Source organism: Diadema setosum, chromosome 17 (genome assembly GCF_964275005.1).
Source record: "Diadema setosum chromosome 17, eeDiaSeto1, whole genome shotgun sequence".
Classification (NCBI taxonomy): domain Eukaryota; kingdom Metazoa; phylum Echinodermata; class Echinoidea; order Diadematoida; family Diadematidae; genus Diadema; species Diadema setosum.
In genome coordinates this window covers 15,963,619-15,979,378 of record NC_092701.1, presented here as the reverse complement: position 1 = coordinate 15,979,378, position 15,760 = coordinate 15,963,619, and the positions used below count along the sequence as shown (strand labels likewise).

General features: G+C 40.1%; 1 protein-coding gene across 1 annotated transcript in view; it reads left to right on the top strand.

Annotated features, from left to right (window-relative positions):
* Positions 1 to 15,760, top strand: part of LOC140240922 (anaphase-promoting complex subunit 5-like) — a 129,504-nt gene that overhangs the window by 43,375 nt on the left and 70,369 nt on the right. The window contains exon 16 of the mRNA XM_072320694.1: positions 13,674 to 13,768. Within this exon, the coding sequence (XP_072176795.1) occupies positions 13,674 to 13,768 (95 nt within the window). The remainder of the gene's footprint in view (positions 1 to 13,673; positions 13,769 to 15,760) is intronic.

Below are 15,760 nucleotides of genomic sequence, written 5' to 3'. Positions count from 1 at the left end.
AACTAAGCTCTCTTTAAAGGCTTTCTGTGGGAAACTATGGAAATAGATCAAGTTAATCTGGAAAATTCCTACCTGATTATGCTGTACATTTTTTGTAAATATAACATGCAATTGGAACTGTTTTTCAACTTGTAAGTCAATTATGCAGAGTACCCAATTAAACAGTACCCAATTATTAAAGAGGAGAGTACTGTAGTAAAATTCCCACAGACTTCATATTTCCTCGCCTGATGACTGTCTCTAAAAGTTCAGCAGGGGCCGGTTTAAATAGACAAGATGCTTTATCTTAGTACAAGCTTCATGTTTGTATGCCTTGTGTTTTTTTCCAGTTTCATGATATTTACGTGTACTTTGCTCCTGCTGCAAATGAAATAAGCCAAACATAAATTCTACCCTTAAACATAACCCTAACCCTAATCCTAATCCTCACATCAAACTAAACCTAGATTCCTATCACAACCCTAATCTTAAGTCCTTGGAGAAAATAAGACCAAGGCAATTGTTGCAGGAGCATACATCATGCCCCCCCCCCCCCCATTAAACTTCAAAATTTCAGCTTTTCCTCACAAGCTGTCACAAAGAGAGGGAGCATTGGCAGGGATGAGGGTACTGTGTTTGTAAATGTAGAATCTTGTTACAGTAAGTATCTGGTTGTAAGGACCCCTGTATGGACTACTAGTACTTGAGGAAGACATCTCTATCACAATTCGGTGACATGGCATTTGTTCCTGTGACAATTGCTCCGGTCTTATTTTCCCCAAGGACTTAGGGTTAGGGTTAGGGTTAGGGTTGTAATATGGTTTTAGGTTTAGTTTGATGTCAGGATTAGGGTAAGGGCTATGTTTGTGAGTAGGTTTTATGTTTGGCTTTAATAGTGTACATATATTTTATGGGAGCAATTGTCGCAGGAGCAAATGTCATAGAACCTACAATTCAGTAAATTATCAAAGGTTTTGCAGGAATCTGCCACAAAGTGTATGTTTTTCTTAATTCATAAATGGTCACATGAATATCCACTCACTCATGTGAAACTATAAAAATAGGTTTGTATTGCTGGTCTTATCCCAGTGCCCCTATGATGTGGTAAATCTCAACAAGTAAATGCATTGCACAACTTGTGCCTGTACACAATTGGCTTGGGATTGTTAAGGGGCCCCACACTGAACTACTGTATACGCCGAATATTTCGCGAGGTTTTTATTTTCGCGAATTTCGCGAGTCGGGTGCTATTCGTGAAATCAAAGACACGCGAAAATATTGACTCTGGTCCCAATGTGAATGTAACGTAGGCGTGTACACTTGTCCATTCCAGTACAGGACTCTATAATCGCAAATTTAACCACTCGCAAAATTGTTGGGAATTCGCGATTCGCACAATTTCAGACTCGCGAAATATATAGCGTATACAGTATGGTGAAATTAAATGTGACAAGTGAAAGTAAATACAATATATGGTGTGCAATCTTGATCATATTAATTCAGTCAATGACTAAAGTAGGCATAACATGTAATGGCCATGATTTTTCTGCCTTTGATGGCTGGAAAATAAGCTAAGCATTTTGGTGAAATCAAAGCTGATGAAAAACAGAAAAAGAAATACAACAACAGAAACATCTGAGAAAGACTTTTTATCGTCAATCACACTCCACCCTTTATTGGCAATCATAAATATCATTGTATTTTTCGTAATGATACAGGCATCTTACTCATCCATATGGGCTTTAAAGGCATTATTTACCATTTACAGATGAAACAAAAACCCAGCTTTAGTGCTTCAAAATAGTTCTGAAATTTGAGTTACAGATAGAAACAACCAGTGTAAAAAAAGTCAATCAGTATAACCAATGCTAAGTATTGTTGAATATACAAAATGTGAACAATATTTATAATAGAATTGTTTCTAGACTAAACCATCTACAGTTATGGTTTAGTGAGAAAAATTGTGATATCTCCAAATATGTTAAGCTTTATTGCAAAATTTGTGTATATAGGATGTTTTGTGATACCCCGCCGACCTACACATTTGCATCAAATGTGATAACTTGAACATCACTGCTCCCAAACGTAAACTGTACCTTTAAGAAAAGTATTGTATGTGGTCATCAATGAAGAGCAGTGGACTTGGAATCTGCAGCTTATTGTATCCCCCGAACAGAGTTCGGAGGATACTATGGATTTGGCCTCGTCGCGCCGCGTCCGCCGCCGCCGCCGCCGCCGCCGCCGCCGCCGCCGCAGAGATTTCCCTGTGAGCGCTCTACCAGCTGCGTTTCTTTTTCGATCATCTTCAAATTTGGCATGAAGCTGTATCATGGTTAGACGAAGACGCCTATTGTTTTTGGTGATGGCGCCCTCGCTTGTTACGTCTGTGTACATGAAAAGGTAAATCCAATAGGGTCTGTTTGTGAGCGCTCTACTGGCTGCAGTTCTTCTTCGATCATCTTCAAACTTGGCATGAAGGTGTATTATGGTTAGACGAAGACGCCTATTGTTTTTGGTGATGGCGCCCTCGCTTGTTCCGTCTTTGTACATGAAAAGGTAAATCCAATAGGGTCTGCTTGTGAGCGCTCTACTGGCTGCAGTTTTTCGATCATCGTCAAACTTGGCATGAAGGTGTATTATGGTTAGACGAAGACGCCTATTGCTTTTGGTGATGGCGCCCTCGCTTTTTCCATCTTTATACATGAAAAGGTAAATCCAATAGGGTCTGCTTGTGAGCGCTCTACTGGCTGCAGTTCTTCCATCATCTTCAAATTTGGCATGAAGGTGTATTATGATAAGACAAAGATGCCTATGGTTTTTGGTGATGGCGCCCTTGCTTGTTCCGTTTTTATACATGAAAAGGTTATTTATCCAATAGGGTCTGCTTGTGAGCGCTCTACTGGCTGCAGTTCTTCTTCGATCATTTTTTTGATCATTTTCAAACTTGGCATGAAGGTGTATTATGGTAAGACGAAGAGGCCTATTGTTTGTGGTGATGGCGCCCTCGCTTGTTCCGTCTTTATACATGAAAAGGTAAATCCAATAGGGTCTGCTTGTGAGCGCTCTACTGGCTGCAGTTCTTCGATCATTTTCAAATTTGGCATGAAGGTGTATTGAGGTAAGATGAAGAGGCCTATTGTTTTTGGTGATGGCGCCCTCGCTTGTTCCGTCTTTATACATGAAAAGGTAAATTCAATAGGGTCTGCTTGTGAGCGCTCTACTGGCTGCAGTGCTTCGATCATCTTCAAACTTGGCATGAAGGTGTATTACGATAAGACGAAGAGGCCTATTTTTGGTGATGGCGCCCTCGCTTGTTCCGTCTCTATACATGAAAAGGTAAATTCAATAGGGTCTGCTTCTGAGCGCTCTACTGGCTGCAGTTCTTCAATCTTCAAATTTGGCATGAAGGTGTATTATGATAAGACAAAGATGCCTATGGTTTTTGGTGATGGCGCCCTCACTTGTTATGTCTTTATACATGAAAGGTAAATCCAATAGGGTCTGCTTCTTGATGCTGTGGGTTCGGGGGATACGTGTGCTCGGCTGCGCGACCCGCCGAGCACGAAATTTCTAGTTATTGTCATGTTCCTTACATGGAGTGAATAACATGTTATACCCCAATGCAGACATTGTTGAATATTACATTTACACATAACATTTACAGAGTATTTAGTCTTTAGAGAAGTGACTGCTCTTGACAGCTCTTGTAAGTAATCTGTTGTTTGTTACACTACTGCAGAATACTTAGCATTTCAGTATTAACAGCAAAAAAAATTATAAAAAAAGAAGAAGAAAAACAACAACAACAACAGAAAGAGAGAAAATAATTGGCATGTTCAGGACCATTCTGGATTAAACTGGTACTGTACAGTAGTTTAAGGACAGTGTGTACTGTAAAACATGATATATTCGCGGCATGAATTTTTCGCGAATTGGAGCCGACAGCCTTTTTTGCGGCATGAAATTTTCGCGAATTGCCACTGGCATTCAATGCATATAGTGTAGACAAGAACTTTCGCGTGCATTTTAATTTTGCAAATCTTGGCGCTCGCAAAATTTGCAAAATTAAAATGCACGTGAACATTCCTCATTTTACAGTATTTCAGTATCATCGAGTGCATGGCCGTCAGTTTCAAAGTGTTAGGGTATTTCACACTTTATGTGAGCAGATGGTCATGCGGGATGGGACACTCCTGTCATGCTACAAATGTAACCTTGACCTGAAATCACATCAGGAAAAATTCCATGCCAGAAATTTATTTTTAATGACAACAGGAAAATTGAACAAAAACTTTTTGTGTTTGTTTTTTTTTTTTAACCCTCAAATTATACAGAAGCCAACTGTGTTGACCATTTGTATGTAGCATAGTCTCCCACTTCAGTGTCCTGTGACATCTGAAGGTAAATATACTGCTGTCCATGCTCTCTTGTGTAATATTACCCTTTTTTGCATGAAATGTCACATATTCTCTTTTTATACCCCTGCCAAACGAAGTTTGAAGGGGGTATATAGGAATCAGCGGACGGTCGGGCGGTCGGGCGGGCGGGCGGGCGGTCGGGCGGTCGGTCGGGCGGTCGGTCGGGCGGTCGGTCGGTCGGTCGGGCGGTCGGTCGGGCGGTTGGTCCGTTGCAAATCTTGCGTCGCGAACTACTTCCTCAGTTTTCAACCGATTCCCAGAAAACTTGGCACAGATGTGTGCCTTGGGTTGTAGATGTGCAAGACGTATATTTTGACAGTACCCAAAAGTACGTTGCCATGGTAACGGCATATTATGGGCAAAAATGGGTACAAATCTTGCGTCGCGAACTCCTCCCACAGTTTTTGATCAATTTTTATGAAATTAGGTACAGATGTTCATCTGAATATGTTAATGTGCAAGACACATATTTCCGCAGTGGCAAAAAGTGCGTTGCCATGGTAACGGCATGTTATTGGTAAAATATAGGGCAAAATGCTTCATGGCAAAACTGCTTCATCAGTGTTCTTCCAATTCTCATGGAATTCATATTGAATGTTTGTCTTAGGATATAGGTCAGCATGACACATTTCTTGACTGTGACAAAAAGTATGTTGCCATGGTAACAGCTCACATATTATGAGCCAAAATGATGGAAAATTTTGTGTTGCAAACTACTTCCTCAGTTTTCGCCCAATTTCCATGAAACTTGGTACAGATGTGTGCCTTTGGTTGTAGATGTGCAAGACGCATTTTTCGACAGTACCCGAAAGTACGTTGCCATGGTAACGGCATATTAATGGCAGAAGATCAAGGAAAGATCTTGCGGATTTAACTACTTCCTCAGTTTTTGACCAAAGCTTATGAAATGTTGTTTTGACCAAGGCTTATGAAATGTTGTTTGGCGGGGGTATAACCAGTCGCTGTAGCGACATTTCTAGTTTGTTTTGAAATGATATTTTCCGTGTAGTTGTGTGCAATATTATTATGTCATGGACACATCATTGACCAGAGACATACAATAGTTTTGATCATGATCACTTTCTATTGAAGCAAGCAAAGAAAGAGCCAAGGATATGTCATACTCACATGATGGGGACAACCCATGGTTCAGACAACCAATAGGACACCTTTATACATGGTGCTACAACATTCAAATGCTCATAATACATTGTTTCTTCAATTTTTTCTACTCCGCTGAGATCGTCTATGATCTCCTGCTCTGCAACCCGTTGAGGACGAGTCCTGAGTATACTCGGGCAAGAGTCTATGGGAAATGCGTGTTGTTGCAAAATCAGCCCGTCCTCAACGGGTTACGGGGACAACTAGTTGTAAAATCTCATCTCTCAATGGCATCATTATTTGTCAAGCCTGAAAGTGCCTGATACACTTCATGGTAACTGCCAAGGTGTTCCTGTAATAGCCCTCAGCATCCTCTCATTAGAAGAAGCTTTTGCTGGGCAAGTTGATTTTGAAATGTTGCAGCAAATTTGAAAAAGCAGAACCATGAAAGTTTTAGTTACATCTGACAAAAAGTAATTTCAAAATTGATCTATAGATACTGTACTGTATATATGTCATATTTTTGGTGAGTCTATTTGTGTGTGTGTGTGTGTGTGTGTGTGTGCAAATCAAGACTTCGGCATGAATGGTTAAATTTGCTGTTCTCAAGTACGTGAATGAAAGGAGACATGTAGGCCCTGTACAGTTGTTTGTGTACATGTCACATTCATGTCAAGGTCAGAGTGAATGTCTTCCCATCTTGGTAATTTTTTTAATAGTCCCCACTTGCAAAATGTATGGCATATACATGTACAGTCATTGCCTCACACATGTTTCCCATTGATCTTCACACATGTTATAATGTCACTACATTTTTCTCTTAAATAATTGAAAACAGAAAAAAACTCAATCTTTAAAAATCATTCTACAGTTGAGTGAATTTTCCCTTTAAGTTTGGGTGTAACAAACTGAGAGACGAATGCAAACATGTGAAACAATAAGCCCAATCAGTAGTAACAATTTGACAGTCCCACAGGAAGGCCATTGTGATTCAATGCCGATAAACAGGGTTACAATATCTTCATTTTGATGACAGGTAACTTTAGGACATCAGACTTACTGGTGAACAAAACATAACGAGGGTTACCTGAAAGGCGAATGGCAGATAACTCACACTAAAAACTGAAATGATACTAGAGATATGCACATGATGGAATTGTTCAATATATAACCTCCAAATCTCGTCAATTACACAATCAGCGTTTTCTGGCATATCCTTCCAGTGGAAGAATGTGTCTTTCATGCACCGTAAGCGCATCAGTGTGTGAACTTCCTGCTCAACTTCTTGCATGTAAGGACCATTCTTCCACTGAAGGACACCAGAAGAAGCTGATTGTGAATCTGTGAAACGTCGCATGACGTACATCAAATCTACATTTCTGATTCATTGATTCATAGGAATTTGGAGGTTACACCTAGACTGGGTGAATAACAATGTTGAATAAACAGAGACAAGATCCTTTAAATGTGCTCCTATTCAAGATACTACACATACACACCTATATGAGACAGTTAAACTGTAGTGAGATAGCAAGGGGAATCAATTTATAATCTGTCTCGTGACTGACTTGTCTTCCTGAAAATTTTTACCCAAATTAGCTCCCTGAATTTTGTATAATGCCACAGATCTGTTGTGTATTCATCTGTCATGGGCAGCTTCAGTCTATGTGCATTGTCTTGTAAATCTTTGAAACTAGTAAGATTTTTCAAAATCAGCATCTATAGAGCAAGTAACAATCCAAGCACAATATTTCCCACAGAGTGAAAATAGAGCACATTGATAATTTCTCAAAATGAATACTTTTATTAAACGTAAGTTTGTCATGACAGGGTAGAATTCTCTGGTATTAAGATGCCAGGGTTCATTCTTGTTGTTTCCACTTTTTTTGTGTGTATCAGTATATCTTGAGATGAGCCATGGATAGGAAGCAGTGTCAAACTGTGCAATGGTCAGTATTTTCAGAGAAACCATTTTATGCTGAAAAAACCTCCAAAATCGATGGAAGCAGCTTAGTTACATACAGATATACACACACATGTATTTGAAAAACTTGAGTAATAACTTGATAATTTATGACAAAGCTTCTACTGAATGCACAACAGACACATAACAAGCCCCAGTTTTCCTGACTATAGTCTGTCAATAGTGTTGAGATTCAAGGCTAGGGCGAGGTTGTCAATTTTCGTATTATTTACATAACTCAGTCTTGCGTGTATGTACGTCACAATTTGAGCTGTGAGCAACCATTCTGGCATATCTGTTAGTTATCAAAACACAGATGTATGTACTTAGAGGGTGGAAAGGCAATACACTGAACTATTAACCTAGAATCAAATACATATATACAGGGGTGGAGATGATATCTTTAGGACTACATTTCAGAAGAAAAAAATGGCATGTGCCATGCGGAATTTCAATGTGAATTCCAGCATTTTAGAAATTGGCAGAGTAGTAGTTGCTGCTCTTTTCATTCTAACTACCAGATACCACAGTCTTTATTTACAAACAAATTTATGTACTATTAGTCCTTATGAAGGCATATAATGCTGTTTGACCCTTGCCACATACCAAGTCTTGTTTTTGTGTCAAACAATGAGAAAGGTTCCTGTTTAAATCACAACAGTGTGTATAAAGTCTGATTTTATACTGGAAGTTAGTTCAGACCAGAAGTGATCAAGCTCACTATCAGTATAAAAGGTCAAAAATATTTAGCCTGAGCTAAAGTTAGCCTGCTCTCAAGACGTAGTTTAGGTCAGCTTTGATCCAAGCTAACATCAATATAAATAGTATTTTTATTTCAACTTAGGCTAAATTCAGTGACCATGAACTGGAAATTGTGTAGAGTAAATACCAGGTACTCTTTTTTGCAGCAGGCCCTGTGCAGGGTGCCTATTTGCGGCAGGGGTTGTTTTATTCATTGATGAAAAGGCCCAATCAGGTGTCACTTTCCATATCACTTGCGCGTAACTCCTTGTGTTCTAAAGTGGCACTATATGCACACGTGATGTTCATTAGCTGTTTTATTGATGAATGAAACTGCCCCTCCTACACATAAGCGCTCTGTCACAAACAAGAGTATTTACTCTATGTCGCAAGACTGCTATACCGGTACTGCATGTGCGCCTGCCATTGCTACTAGCATGCTTTGCAATGCAGCTGGGGAGGGGGGAGGGGAAAGGGTGATAAGTTTACCAAGACAACTACTTTTGTCTCACACACAAATTTAGGGTAGTCGAGTAATGGCATATATTATAAAGCGACTAAGATGGAGGTAAGGCTATCTCGCTTCAGAAGCGAGCTTAAGTCATGCGCAGTATAAAAGGGGTATCAGATTATGTCAAGGCTACTGCATTGCAAGTATTTGAACTCTTGTTTTAACCAAGTGGAGAGACAGAAATGACATTATCATCAAACAGCTTGTGAATCAGAATAGTAAAGAGACAATAACTGAAATTCATTTCAGAGTTTTAACTTGGAACCATTCTCATCTTGGAAATTTATCTATCTACATGACTGTATATGTATCATTTACAATTTGTAGATATAGTATGAGAAAAGGCCTGTACAATGTACAGACATAAAGTTGCTTCTTCATACTAGGCATATGACAGTGAGCAGTAGGAAGGAGCGGTAGGCCAAGCTTGATTTCAGCAACACATTGGCCATTCCGAGCTTTTGATCAGTTTAGTGGACCTTCATCAGTAAGGCTGCATTAAAATACAAAGGAAAATGACACCTTACAACATCACACTGCTTAAAACAATACCTGTACTTACAGGTAGGAGTCTTATAGTAAGTATATAATGTTGGGCATTTAAAATTTTGCACTGAAGTCAAAGTGTATCTGCACCCTGAAATTTATTTTTCTGACATTGTAGGTTGTTGTACTGGTGATATCCCTACCAAATATAAGAGTGCAAAGTTATTCACGTACAGAGATACAGCAATATATAAAGAGAAATAGAGCAATCTCTAAAATGCCAAAAATTACATGCGCCTTGATCTAAGAGTAGTCGCCTAGCGTTATCGACTGCATGCGATTGCGTAGTTCGATATTTTTGTACGATCAGTGTACTACGATACTTAGTGCTCTCAAAACACACAAACACACGCCAATGTTCATGTATGGTACGCAGCTAGGTTGATGCTGCCGTGCCACGCCGCTGCGCCAGGCCACCAGGCACGGCAGCATCAGCTGCGGCAGCATCAACTCATGTGGATGCATATACGGCTCGAGAGAGAACCAGGGTGGCGGTATTCGAGACCCTGGGGAGGTGCGGGTACCTTCCTTACTGTTACGACGTCTGACGTTTAGTAACTAACATTGTTAGAGAGTCTATACACAGCCTAGTCGCTGTTGCACAGCGTCTTGTCAGGCTAACGTTATAATAGGGGTCTAACGTTAGACACCCAGATCTGATCATTGATAGGTCTAGTACCCAGGCCTAACCCTGTTACTTAATTAAGTACCAGGTACTAGATCTACTAGACCTCTAGACCACACAACAGAGTACATATATCTTAGAGTTAGACCTAACGTTAGATCTTCACTGGTTAGTGACAGTTAGTATTTCTGACTACTCTAGTAACCATTCTAGTTAGTGACCATCACTTTTCAGTGACAGTGCCAATTTCACTTCATCATGAGTTACGGCAAAGATCGTACGATCTTTGGTTACGGCTGCCTACCTCAGTAACTTACTATTGAGTCTACTCACAAGACAAACGGGCTTGATGAAAACTGAGGGAATAGCATGCAAATTCAACCTGATTCTGGTGTTCTGATGATGATGTTCTGTAGGCCTACAGTCCAATGTCGACGATGTGTGAAGGCAGAATGGCTGTCGAAAGTCAGCTGGCTTGTTTTTCACACAACCTTGCGTTCGGGTTTACAAGCCGGTGTTCTGGCAAAGTGGTGCAATGCAGATAATGGACATCTTTAACGTAAATCAAGAGTCGATCGAGTCATGATCGCCAAACGCTAAGCTCCTCACAGGAGGACCGGCCAGGCCGGGCTCCGCTGCTACAATGCTGTCTAGTAGTTCGGTACATATCCCCTAGTCATGTCGCACTACCCGGGCATTGGAAAGACACATACGTGTACGCGTGTCCACCCAGGCGATACCGATAGACGGTATTCGATATACTGTGTGCAGATGGAGGCAAACGAAGAAAACGTGCACACACAAAAGGTCGACGCGCGGCAACTATTTTCATTTTTGGTAACTAATGCAGCGTGCACTAGTGTGTGCTGCTTTATCAAAATTAAAGGACAAGTTCACCTTCATTAACATAAGGATTGAGAGAATGCAGCAATATTAATAGAACACATCAGTGAAAGTTTGAGGAATATTGGACAATCGATGCAAAAGTTATGAATTTTTAAAACTTTTGTGTTGGAACCGCTGGATGAGGAGAGTACTAAGGCTCGTGATGTCATATGAGTACAACAGTATAAAGAAAATGTATAGAAAATTCAACATATTTTCACTTTTTTCGCATAATAAAAGAGCACTTGACTTGCCTCTTTCTAAAGGCAATGGGAATAATATTACTCATAACATATGTCAGTGACGAGTGAAGGGAATGTGTACTTTTTACAAAAGATGAAATTTTGTGAAATTCTCTTTATATTTTCCTTATGTTGTTGTACGCATGTGACATCATATACTGCAGTAATCTTCTCATCCAGCGGTGACTGCACAAAAACTTCAAAAATTCATAACTTTTGAACGGATTGTCCGATTTTCCTCAAATTTTCAATGGTGTGTTCTACTAATATTGCTACATTCTCTCAATCCTAATGTTAATGAAGGTGAACTTGTCCTTTAATATTTAACAATTTTGGGCATTTTTTGTGATGAGATATAATGTTCTCTAGGGTCCTTCAGACATGCTCTCACACCTCTCAAAAATAAATTTCAGGGTGCAGATACACTTTGATTTTAGAGAGAAATAATGTTTGGATATGATATGATGTGTTAACACAGGGTACTGATTGCATGTCATCATTATTAATATATCATTATCACATGATACCCAAATATCATGTTCTTCTTTAACCCGTTGAGGACAAGTCCCGAGTATACTCGAGCAGGGGTCTGTGGGAAATGCATGTTGGAGCAAAATCAGTCCGTCCTCAACCGGTTAAACTGATTCAAGCGCAGAGTTTTAAATGTACCACATGTATCCTCCTCCTACCCATATATTGTTCTAAGCTGAGTGAGTCATTTCCTTTTGTTAATGCAGCCCTGATGAAGGTCCCTTGAAAGGAAACAGAGGCTTGTCCAATAAAATACCTGAGCACTGAAATCTAGCTACACCTACTACTCCTTCCTACTTCCCACTATATAAATACACATATTTATATTGAAGGAATGATATAGTATTGGTGAGGATCAGGAGTGGCCTTTAAGCTTTTGGGGGAGATACGTGTACCAAGAAACCACTTGATATGAAATAGTATAGAACATACCATGCTAGGAGGAATTCAAAGTTTATTTGATGGAAATCGGTTTTAGAATGGCTGAGACATCCAAAAACAAAGTAAACAAAGCAATCATAATAAAAGGTGGGTCCCACCTTTTATTAGGATCGCTCTGTTTGGCTATCTCAGCCGTTTCAAAACTAATTTTCATCAAATATTCATTGAATTCCTCTTAGAATTACAAGCTCTTTCATATTTTGTAAGAAGTTTCTCATTATCTCACCAAGAAATGTTAGATACCAGAAGTTAGGTCTAAACCAAAGCTAGACAATCCCTTAAATAGTTCAAATATGTGTGATATTCATGAGAATGGGTTTGGACACTTTTGCCAATAATACTTAATTACCTCCGCCAAGGGAGGAGGTTATGTTTTCATTACCGTTGGTTTGTTTGTTCGTTAGTTAGTTCGTTTGTTTGTCCGTGTGCAAAATAACTCAAAAAGTATTTCACGGATTGTGATGAAACTTGCAGGAAAGGTTGAGAATGACACAAGTAACAAACGATTAACTTTTGGTAGTGATCCGAGAATTTTGGGGGAATTTATGAAGGATTTTTGATATTTTGGCAGGTAGGGTCAATGAACTTGGGAGTCCAGGCTGCGCGTATTTGAGGTTTGCATGCGCGCACTAAAGTGCATGCTCTAGTTTCTGGTAGGGCGAGGCGCGCCATGCAGTTGAGGGTTTATGACATATCAAAGGCTTCTATATTGGGAAATCGGGCGACTTTCAGCACACAATGTAGTATAAGTACGTGTGGGTGGAAATGACTGATATCTCTATGGAAGAACTAAAGTGGTGGAAATGAGCTGCATGCTTGGCGGAGGTCTGCGCTCTCAGAGTGCTTCTCTAGTTACTTATTAATATAAGTAAAGAGGATTAATGTCTTTCAAATGAATTAATGACTTATGAAGTTCTCATTCTAAGGTTTTTATGCCTTCAGTGTCTTGAATGGATTTGAAGAGGATCAATGGCTTTAAAATGAATGCTTGTACCAGCATTTGTTCAGCTGTCACATTGTACCTTTCTCTAAATGACTTGAAATCTATTACAACATTGTTTTAAGGTTTATTCATACATGCAAATTACAACGTATATGAAAGGATAACATTGCCTCAACTCAGTTATAGGTCTTTTTGATTACAAAAACACTACAAAAACCATCTTTCTCTTCATAAACTAAAAAAACTACATCCCCATCCTCCACAAAGGTTACAGAAATATAAATAGATAATTACAACACTGCAATAGTTTGATATGAGGATCAGGAATACAACTTTGTAGTTTTGGTCTGAAATTTCAGAGGAAAAAAATATATTAAGCAAATTTGATGAAGATTTGTGTGCAAATCAGTGGGAGACGTGTGATGTTGTAACATATTACCTTGTGCAAATTGCATAGTGTCATGTTTGTGGTTTTTAACCGATGCATTTTTTTTGTTGTTGAACATATGATGTTAATGCAGTTTTTGCCATTTCTTCATATGATTCTATTGTCTATTTATTCTATTTGTGGAGGTCAACCTGACGATGAACTGGAATTAATTTCAGTGCTCTATGACATTGGCATAGCCACTATCACATGATCTATGATTGAGTTAGTTTGCCTGTCAGGATGCATGTCATTGTCTTGTATGTGTAACCCAAGGATGCGACTTGGTAGTAATTGTTCTCATTCTTTCTGTCTTACAGTGTTGTTGTCAGCAGTCCAGCTTCTAAACAATGTCGCAGATGGATTTAGGATGCTGGGGTCAGAGTTTAAAGTCAAGGATGTGGCCTACTTGCAGGTGAGATTGTTTATCTTTGTGAATGGAAACACCCATTGTATTACAATCAGTGTTGTCTTGGAATGGTCTGTGACTACCATTGTCCATGAGTGCCAAATTTGGATATGAACGGTATGTATTGCAGGTGTTGTAGCATTGTGTTATAGTTCATGTGACCCGTGATCATGAGACTCAAGCTTCAAGTCAGGCCCCATTTACAGTGCGGGTCTGGGCCGCAGCTCGGCCATGGTCGAGCCCGCCTTCATTTCATTGTAAACGTGCAAAAGGCCAAATGCGGGGCCAAAATTGGCCGCGCATTTGGCCATGCTCTGGATGTGGTCTCGGAAATGGCCGATCCCGGCCTTTTCTCAGTGTAAACGCAAACTGGGCCAAATGCGCGGCCAATTTTAGTCTGGCTTCCAGACCCTCTGCCCGTATTTTGCTATTCAGGATATTAACCCCCTCAGTGTCGAAAACTAGTATAGTTTAAGGTGGTTTTGTCCTGCAAAGGATTTTTCCTTCGGCAAAGGCCTTTGCCCAAACGACGACTTTGTCGTCACAGAATCCAGTTGGCAAAGGGTCTGAAAACCAGACTATACCAAATTGCGTTTGTTTACAAGCAGAGCGCCACTACGACAAAATATTGAAAGGTTTGAATTAAAAGCACGGCCGAGCCCGGCAGTGTAAACGGACAAAATTGCGGGGCTCAGCCCCGCAAGTGAGGCTGGGCTCGGCCGCGGCTCGGCCCAGCCCTGCACTGTAAACGGGGTCTCACACTGCATCGAAGTCTTCATTTATAACAATGGAGTCACTACTATATCTCAGGCTGCATTTATCATTTTTCCCCAGTTTGAAACGGCTTTCCATACCCATGCACTATCAAAGGTCGTTTCCAAAGGCCTTTATAAACGCCTTCCAAAATAAGTTCCGTGTATTGACTCATTGCCAACACGAAAACTGGCCTTGTCACTGCGCACCTGCATTGCACCATTTAACCCGAGGAGAAGGGGTCCTACATGTATATGGCGTGCGTGTTGTGCTGTGTGTGATGTATACATATGTACTTGGCACGATGCACATCTTTTCAGAAACCAGAAACACATGGTTCCCAAAGTCGTTTCAAAACAGCTTTGCGTTTATGTTGCTTCTAGAAACATGTTTCTGGCTGAAACATGTTTCAGAAAGCACAAATTTGCGGTTTTCATAAAGGCTTTCCGAACCCCATAATCAAAACAGCTTTGCGTTTATCATCTCTAAAAAAATCCCTGAAAGCCATTTGGAAAACTTGTTCCTGCCGAAAAAAAGAGTTGATAAATGCACCCTAAGTTTTAATAATATGTTTTAATAGACATTACCCTGACATTGTCAGTACAACGTCTGGAGAACAAAATTTTTTGCCTCGGTCAGTAAAACCAAGGAGGTATTAGTACCTCCTTGGTAAAACTGCAGGAGAGAGCGAGGGGTACCATCTTCTAAACACATGCCAAAAACCTTCTCCTGGTATGTTTCCATAACAACCTGTCAATTCATGCACAAAGGGTGTTTGTCCACTGACAGACACCAGATGTGACTATCCTGCCACCCAAGCCCAGTGTGTGTGTCTGATTCCAACCCCATAGGTCAGTGGTTACAATCTATGCTTGTGATCAGGGCGCGCTGTCTGGACTATTGTGCATGCATGTTGAGTGTATCAGCGGAATGCTACCATGCGAGCGTTATAACAGAAGATTTGTCAGGACATAGTTGCGGTAATGTCAGGGTAATTATCCTGACTGGCATAGGGTAGAATTTGGCAAAACTTACCACAACAACGTACGAGCAACATTTTGCGCGGAGCGCCAAAACAGGCACGATAGAAAAACGATTGTCTGGACATTGTCGCGGTAACTCAGGTTTGAAATGCTTTTTTAAAACGGAGCTCAAATGTATGACAATACATTCACAAAAAACACACGCCCCCCCCCCCCAAAAAAAAAAAAAGAAAAAGAAAAAGGAAACCCATGTGTTTTGGAC